This window comes from Vigna umbellata, chromosome 6 (assembly GCF_029865625.1).
Source record: "Vigna umbellata cultivar VRB3 chromosome 6, Vumbellata_1.0, whole genome shotgun sequence".
Lineage (NCBI taxonomy): Eukaryota > Viridiplantae > Streptophyta > Magnoliopsida > Fabales > Fabaceae > Vigna > Vigna umbellata.
The window spans coordinates 33,735,347-33,743,827 of record NC_142170.1 but is presented as its reverse complement, the minus strand read 5'-3'; the positions used below and the strand labels follow the sequence as shown (position 1 = coordinate 33,743,827).

The following is an 8,481-nucleotide window of genomic DNA, read 5'->3' as shown; positions in this document are numbered from 1 at the left end:
TTGAGAATTCGTCCGGCGCAAGACTTTTCGTGCCCCCATATCCCTCGTCAGCTCCAATCCGGCCACCAGAGCTTCGTACTTTGCTTGATTATTGGAATTTTTGAACTTGAAGACCAAAGAATGCTCCAGCAAGAAACCGTTCGGTCCTTCCAGGACCACCCCAGCTCCACTTACGGATCGCTAGGACGCTCCATCCACGTACAGATTTCACTCATCATTGACCGTTGGGGGCAGCTCTACTGCAAAATCATGCAAGTGTTGGCCCTTCACCGACCCCCTAGGTTCGTACCATAATTCAAACTCTGACAGTTCCACCGCCCAGCCTACCATTCGGCCTGCCAAGTCAGGCTCCCTTAAGATCTTGGAGATAGGAAAGTTCGTTCGGACCACGATCTAGTGACTTTCGAAATATGGTCGAAGTCTTCTAGATGCATTCCGCAAGGCTAGGACCACCTTTTCCACTTGTTGGTACCGTGTTTCTGTATCCTGTAGGGTCCGGCTCACGAAGTATACAAGCTTAGGCTCGGGTTTTTCTTGGAGTAGGGTGGAGTTGACCGCTGTTTCCGAGACCCCCAGATAAATCTGTAAATCCTCCCCCGATGATGGTCGGTTCATGACTGGTGGGTTCATCAAAATTGCCTTGATATCTTGGAAGGTTGTCTCGCATTTAGCATCTCATATGTCACTTGACCCTTTCTTCATCCTTTTCAGCACCGGACACACCCGTTCGGCCAGCCTGGGGATGAACCGTGACAACGCGATGAGTCGTCCGACCAGCCTTTGGATTTCTTCATGGTGGTCGGGCTTTGCATTTCTAAGACGACTGCACACTTGTCCGGGTTTGCCTCGATTCCCCTGGCGATAAGCATAAATCCAAGGAACTTTCCGGTCGCCACTCCGAAAGTGCACTTCGTGGGATTCAATCTCATCACATACTTCCTGACCTGTTTGAAGACCTCTTCCAGGTCTCTCACATGGTGTTGTCTGTCCGTTGAGCGAACGACCATGTCATCCACATACACCTTCATGCATAGGCCGATCTTCTCGGAGAAGATCTTGTCCATCAAGCGTTGATACGTGGCACCGACATTCTTTAAACCGAAGGGTATGACTTCGTAGCAAAAATTGCCTTATCGGTGATGAACGTCGTCTTCTCCCGGTCGGGTGCATACATAGGGATTTGGTTGTAGCCGGAGTATATGTCCAGAAAACTCAACATTTTGTGGCCCGAGGCTCCGTCAACTAACACATCAATGCTAGGCAAAGGGTGGGAATCCTTGGGACAGGCTTTGTTCAAGTCAATATAGTCGGTGCACATGCGCCACTTTCCACTGGCTTTTTTTACCATAACCACATTGGCGAGCCATGTGGTATACCTCACCTCCCTAATGAATTCCGCCTCCCTCAACTTCCCCCATTCGCCGCTTCTTCTAAGCTATCGGTCGTGCTTCCTTAAACAATGCTAATTTGTGTGACATGACTGAGGGATGGATTCCCAGCATATCGGTGGTCGTCCATGGAAACAAGTCTCTGTTTCGCCAAAGGACGGACCTGATCTCTCTTTCCAGCCCTGGTTCCAGCAAACGGGTCGTAGTCGTGGTCTGGGAGGCGTTTTTCCCTACTAAGACCGGTTGTGTCTCCCCCCGCGGCTCCAGTCGGTCTTCGGTGTTTGTTCGTGGATCAAGGTCTGCCATGGCCACTTCCAACCCACTCGTTCTTCTTCTGACCATCCGGTTGTGGAGCTTTAGGCCAGTCACGTAACATTCTCTCGCCGTCCTCTGATCTGCTCGGACTGTACAAATCATGCCCTTGACAAACGGGTACTTTAGGGTAAGGTATGGGGTTGACACGATCGCTCCGAAGGCATTCAGACACGGTCGGCCCAAGAGCACATTGTAGGAGGTGTTAGCTTCCACCAACAGGTATCTAACCCTCTTTTCCTCGCTGTCCCGACTGGTTCCCAAACGAGTGCGTAGATCGACGTAGCCTCGAGTATCCACTATTTCGCCCGCGAAACCTACTATCTGCTCGTTGTATGGGACAATTAAGTCGTCTAAGATATCCATCTTTTGGAAAGCTTTCCAGTAGAGGATGTTCACCGAGCTCCCCTGGTCGACCAATACTTTGTTGACACTATACCAGCCGATCTCTGCCGTAATTACCATCGGATCGTCCTGGTCGAGATCCGGTGCATGGAAATCGTCGTCCGTGAAGGTGATGTGTGGCATGGTTCTCCGTGGCTTGTCCACCGAGTGGACGGACCGCAAAGCTCGCACATGTTGCTTTCGAGCGAACGAGGATGAACCCCCACCTGCGAATCCTCTGAATATAGTGTTAATGTGCCCTCGTAAGGGAAGGTCATGGCTTCTACTGCGGCTATGGCTATGTCGTCTATCAGACCAAGAATGGTCCGTCCGACCATGCCTCGATCTTTCATGCCTCTCCGGCCACCGCGAGCTCACTCGCCGAGGACCTCGCGGTTGTTGTAGTGGTGCCTCGAGGCGGTCAACCTTTACATATTACTTTAGTTGTTCAGTTCATATCAACTCTTCAATCTTGTCCTTTAGGGTCACGCACTCCTCCGTAGTGTGACCCATGTTCTTGTGGTAAGAACAGTGTTTGTTGTCGTCTACCCTAGGCGGCATGGGTCGTCTCTTCGATTCCTAGATTAAGCCAGTGCTCAAGGCCTCCTGTAATATTCTTGCCCGAGGAGCGTTAAGGGGGGTGTACTACTGGAATCGTGGTCCCCGAGGTGGTTCTCTCTGCTTGAACCCTCCGGGCTTTCTAGATTGACCGTCCGACTTTTTCCTGTCGGTCCTATCTCCCTTACTCTCCTGGATCTCCTTTTTATACGACTACTTCATATCTTCTACCCTTATTTCATCGGCCGCCCTCTCTCAAAGCTCCTTCATGGTTTTAGGAGCTCGTCGGCAAACACTATTCTTGAAAGGTTCGGGCTTGAAGGCGGGCAGAACGTACTGGAGGGTGAGTTCCAGGCTCAAACCCTTTACCCGTCATACGGTCTTCTGGTAGTGATCCATGAAGGCTTTTAAAGTTTCCTCCTTCCCTTGCCTCAGGTTGACCAACTCGAAGATGGTCAAGTCCTGAGTACTACTACTTGCAAACTGACGATTGAACATGCGTTGCAATCTCACGAAATTCTCTATGGAGTTTGGAGGAAGTGAATTGAACCATTCCAGCGCCTCCCCTTCTAGTGAAAGGGAAAACACTCGGCACCAGATGGCGTCGTTGCCTGTGCGGAAAGCCATTGTGTTGGTAAAGGTCTTGATGTGGGCCTCTGGGTCTATCGTCCCGTTGTATATCTTGAACTGGGGCGGAACGAACTGTTCTGATATGTGGATATCCATGATCATCTAAACAAAAGGAAGCAAGATGGATGAGCTCTCAGTCTTCACTACTAGCTGTTTGTTCACGACGACACTCTCGGCATGAACGGATTTAGCCTTACTCACTTCGACTTCCGGCTCCGTTGGTTTCCATGTTTCGTCCGACATGTTGTTACGTTTGGTTTTGTCTTCCAGAGTGGCTTTGCCACGCTCCCTAGCGTGCTCCTCTTCCTCCTTCTCACTTGTCCCGATCCCTTCTCTTGGGCAATCCGAGTCTAGCATTCGGCCCTCACGGCTACAAGTTCCGCTTCGTGGCGTTGCTGCATCTCCTCCATTTTTTGTTGTAGCATCCAGATCATCTCAACTGGGTCGTCAATAACTCATGTTTCTCGTGGTCACCATTGGGTTTATCAAGTAACTTGGGCCCCACGGTGGGCGCCAAAATGTTTCGATTGTAAGGGTGAGTCACTAAATACCTTCACAATTTGTCCTTCTTCACCATCCGGTCTTGCTCCTTGGGTCTCTTGTCCGCTAGTCCGACCGGGGTGTACTTGTTAAAGATACTCCGATGCCAAAGTCAGTAATTGAATCGTCTGGTTATCTAATACGACAATAACAGTAATAAATGCACAGTAATTGCCTCCACCTGCCTTTTACCTTTGACTTATATTTATAGTTTTTGGGCATGGGCTTAGAATTAACGATACCTATAAAAAATTAATTTTAGTTTTATCTATAAAACTACTTCTCCCAAACGCATTTTCTCACCCACCCATATTTTAAATGAATAACTATTGTTGTTTAGTATTCAAAGGTAATCTATCATCCCTCTAGTAAAGCAATCGTCACCAAGTCATATCTTCAAAAATCTTGTTTTCATCATCTCCTACATCTCACACCATATTCTAAAATTACCTGGAAGTGTTTTCTTTCACACACCTTCCTCATGTCTCCACCACCAACAACCCAACTCTTTAGTCACCATACTTAAACACTAACACATCAACCCTTGAAAATAGCACATCTCCATTAACGATTAATGCTACATTAAAAGTATAAATACCATTAATTCTTAATCTATCATGATTCCTATTGCAACACCACCCATGCAATATTATGATTATCCTCTCCAATTCCCACAAAAATTTCTCAATGTATATTAATGATTTCAGTGTTAATCCATTAAGGCATATTGTAGAAAGACTTGAAAAATAATGGAAGAAGCAAAAACTAATTTGATTAAACACACCGTTGAAACAAACAACTTGTGTTTCCCTAAAGCCAGCTTCTAAGAAAACTTTTCAACAAGGGAACCCATTTACTTTTCTTCCTTGAATTTGCTCCAAAAAAAATTCCCAAGTACACAAAGGGAAATTTAAGCATCCTACGGTTCAGAAAGTTTGCATATAATTGTCATCTACTTCAAGCCACACCACTTATCTGAATCTACCCTTAAAAAAATTCAGAGTCGCAATTTCAATTCAAAACATCTTAAAATCTTTTTAGTGACCACCATATTTAAAACGTCTCTTCCATAAAAACAGGATCATGTGCGTATTGTATAGAAAAGGTTACCTTCAACCTTGTATTTTCCAACTAAATATCCCAAAAATTGACAATAGTCTATCCCATCATCCATCTACCACTGTAAAAAGAAATGCAGTTTATGGATCGATCTCTTATGTAGCTTAAATTCGGCAGTAGGACTGTCATTGACAACAAAAAGTCACAAAACTATAAACAAGCATCCTCTTACCCATTAATGTACCTTTTGCAAAGGCCCAACCTTTGATAGACGTGCCACTATATTGCTTGTACTGCATTTGAATATTGGAATTTTGCCATACAATTTGACTCGACATTTATAAACAGGGGAGGAATTGGTCCTCATGCACTCGTTAAAACGGCAACACAAAAATATACACGTCTTTTAATCCTGAACTGTTTATTTTAACAAATTTTTCAAGTTATTTCTTTCAACACAGCGCAGCAAGGTACTAAGCATTATAACCAAAACAAGAATCTTATCCTCACCACAATATCTAGAGTAAAGAATAAACTCAGCATAATAATAATCATAATTTAGGGGTCCTCGGCACCAATGTATATCAAAGGGTCCTAATTTTTCACACTTGTAACATACGTACGAAGCATGGCGACAACATCATCCGAAATTTTTGCAGCCTCCGTTTTCAGGTTCTGAATTTTTGCTTCAGTTTCTTGCTCAAGCCGCTTGACATTAGCTCCAGAATCACCAGTACTCTGTATTATTAATGTAATGTAACATCACAAATTAGAATATTGTAATGGACTAGTCTAAGACCATCAAATATAATCATATAGACTTACGTCTGAAACTTTCTTTTGAAACTCACGCTCCAGTTGAGCTCGGTACTCTGCAATCTCTTTTTCAGCCTCTTCTTTGGCTTGTTTCAACCTGGCCAGTTTTTCTAAGAGTAGACATGCAGAGGACAGTATTGATAAGGTTACAAAAAAGAGATATTTGTGATAAAATACATAATTAACAATAATACGAAAAACTATAGGGGTGGCTGAAAGTTGGCGGTTTGGCACTATCATGTCATAGCAAAAATTTCAAAGAGAATTTGTTCTAGAATATAATGAGAATGCCTTAACCATGTAAATCTATTTTGCACAATCATCCAATCAAAAGATTATTAGCATGGTATGTCCATTAATATTTTAGAACTTCATTACAATGAAGTGTAGGTGTAAATATTTTCATGTTGTCGTACAATTGCATACTACCACTATATAAGTTTGCTACCTTCACTATAACTACTTCAAAGTTACACTTACGATTATTTAAAAGTAAAATTTGGCGTGATTTTTCTAATTAGTATAAAAATCTTTATTCCGACCAAGCATGAACTATTTGGAAAGTAAAATCTAAAGTGATTTCTAATTAGTTAACCATGTAAAAGTCATTATATAGTAAAAACTCTTTGTTTTATAACATTTATGAAGAAGCAAGAATTCGTCCCATCAATAAACCAAGAATCCATCCTTCCAGGTAAAAGAGAAAAGACCTGTATAAAATGAATAGAGAGTAAAACAGGTCTCTCTGGACACATAATTGAATCAGACATAATTTTTTTAAGGAAAACACGTAACCAGACCAAATATTAGACGAAATCAGGAAAAAGATGGGAAGACATGAAAGATAACGAAGATAGAAAATACCAGCTTTTGCAGCATTCACAATCCGTTGGGCCTCTTGTTCTGCAGCCAACAACTGTTGAATTCCACCTTGACCCCTGTTGGATGCCATTCTGTCATGACACAGACAGAAACTATTTACAAATGGTGAATTGGTTAACACGAAGCAACTCCTCCGACAACACATCAATAATTAGGCAAAAGAACCGCCTTCATTCTACCTAGGAATTCGGAAAAGTGAAAGGAGTGCAACAGTAACAAGACACAACTGATTCTATCATCAAACTTGAAATTTTGAACTAAAGATGTTACAAAAACCAAACAAATACTCTTCTCCTTCCAAACAAAGGGCGAGAAAAATCATTAGACGAATTAATTATAGCAACATCATACAGAAGGAAGCATGCAGCAATACATAGACCGTAATTAGCTTGATTTGCAAAGACAAAAACACCTTCAAACTACGTCTGCAACCATTAAAATTAGGTTTTTAATGTGTAAAGTATTTTAAATTGCAGTTTCACATGATTCAATTTTAAACTGTAGTTGAGGTAAAGATTCGGGCGCGATTCACGATCTTGCAAAAAAAATGCAACCAAATACGGGGCAGTGAACTTAAAAATGAAATTAACGGCAAGCAGGATCATCCAATTACAGAATCACAAATTTTACACGGTATAATTTGGATCTAACTTCTCTGAAGTGAAAATTTCACTTTCAAGTGTAACTAAGTACCACGAACGTGAAAACACATACAGGCATAGATGTGTTGGAATATCAATTCATTAAGCATTAATTTTCTTATTTAGTCAGTAAGATTAGTCACTTCCCCTGAAAAACTTCTCCAAATCGTTATTATTATTTGTAGTTGGTTTTAGATCAAAAACCTAGAAAAGCTAACCAGAAATTCCGTTGATACAATAATTTAAGAAGCAAAGATCCAAATCTAGTTAAGGTGCAGTTCAGCGTTTGTATTTAATTTATATTTATGCATAACGAAGAGAGAAGAAAGAGAAAAGAGGCACAAGAAACGGCGTGGAATTGGAGAGGGGAAGCAATAGAATCGCGTAGATCTGAAAGGGAAGAAGAGAGGAGCGTACCTGTGACTGAAAGGTGTTTGTTAATAGATTCAGGAGAAGTAGGAAAGACGCAGAGATCGCCAGAAATTTATTTGTGGTTCAAACAAAAACTGTCCTAGCTATTGCCAACTGTTCTGCTTCTTAACCCAATAATCTCTGGACGCCTATTTTTCCCACTACTCATTTTTTCACTTTTACCGCACTCAGTCAATTATATATATATATATATATATATATATATATATATATATATATATATAATATTGTTTTGGCACACAAATTATTCCTTTACTTAACCTTTCAAAAAAAATTTCCCGAGATCAGTGTCTCAATATAATTTACCAGAATAAATATATTTACTATTTAAATTGGGAACTCAGTTTTTTATTTGCAACTTGAAATAATACTATTGATATTGAAAAATCGGAATTTCATCTCTGAAAAGTGTAATTCTATTGAAGTTTTCCAATTTCTCTTTCAAACTTAATGAAAAGAAAAAGCTTATAAAAAAATACCAGAAGTCAACACTTTTAAAAATTAATCAAAAGAAAAAGATTATAAAAAAAAATTCCTTCGACTCTTTAAAAGTAAAATTCTAATGAATTTTCCACCACTCACAATACTATTACAAATTGTAATTTCAGCTGGTTATGGATTAAATTCTCTACTTAAACATTTAACGCAGTTTATCTATATCTATATACAAAATTATTTTATATATATATATATATATATATATATATATATATATATATATATATATATATATATATATTCGACTATTTTAAAATTAAAATGTTTTAATATAAATAATTTTGATATGAACGAGTTTCATAATTTTAAAACATACAATCTTCTAAAAATCATTTTTTTAG

The 8,481-nt window shown here is 40.6% G+C and overlaps 2 protein-coding genes across 2 annotated transcripts; both read right to left on the bottom strand.

Annotated features, from left to right (window-relative positions):
- Positions 1-1,430: 1,430 nt before the first annotated feature.
- LOC148197299 (uncharacterized) lies at positions 1,431-3,368 on the bottom strand. The gene is made up of 2 exons (XM_088093658.1): positions 3,021-3,368; positions 1,431-2,510 (listed from the first exon to the last, which is right to left on the bottom strand). The coding sequence occupies exons 1-2, from the start codon at positions 3,366-3,368 to the stop codon at positions 1,431-1,433; spliced, it is 1,428 nt and encodes a 475-aa protein (XP_087949784.1).
- Positions 3,369-5,253: 1,885 nt separating this feature from the next.
- Positions 5,254-7,784, bottom strand: LOC124820788 (V-type proton ATPase subunit G-like). Its single transcript, XM_047292550.2, has 4 exons — positions 7,628-7,784; positions 6,552-6,640; positions 5,697-5,797; positions 5,254-5,609 (listed from the first exon to the last, which is right to left on the bottom strand). Exons 2-4 carry the CDS (start codon positions 6,637-6,639, stop codon positions 5,466-5,468), a joined length of 333 nt encoding a protein of 110 aa, XP_047148506.1. The 5' UTR covers position 6,640; positions 7,628-7,784; the 3' UTR covers positions 5,254-5,465.
- Between the last annotated feature and the right edge of the window lie 697 nt (positions 7,785-8,481).

Coding starts and splice junctions, on each gene's coding strand:
- LOC124820788 (XM_047292550.2), bottom strand. CDS start 6,639: ATGGCATCCAACAGGGGTCAAGGTGGAATTCAACAGTTGTTGGCTGCA. Junction 5,798..6,551: donor TGTGAATGCTGCAAAAGCTG/GTATTTTCTATC, acceptor GTCTACTCTTAG/AAAAACTGGCCAGGTTGAAA. Junction 5,610..5,696: donor TTCAAAAGAAAGTTTCAGAC/GTAAGTCTATAT, acceptor TTAATAATACAG/AGTACTGGTGATTCTGGAGC.
- LOC148197299 (XM_088093658.1), bottom strand. CDS start 3,368: ATGGATATCCACATATCAGAACAGTTCGTTCCGCCCCAGTTCAAGATA. Junction 2,511..3,020: donor TGGATCACTACCAGAAGACC/GTATGACGGGTA, acceptor TAATATGTAAAG/GTTGACCGCCTCGAGGCACC.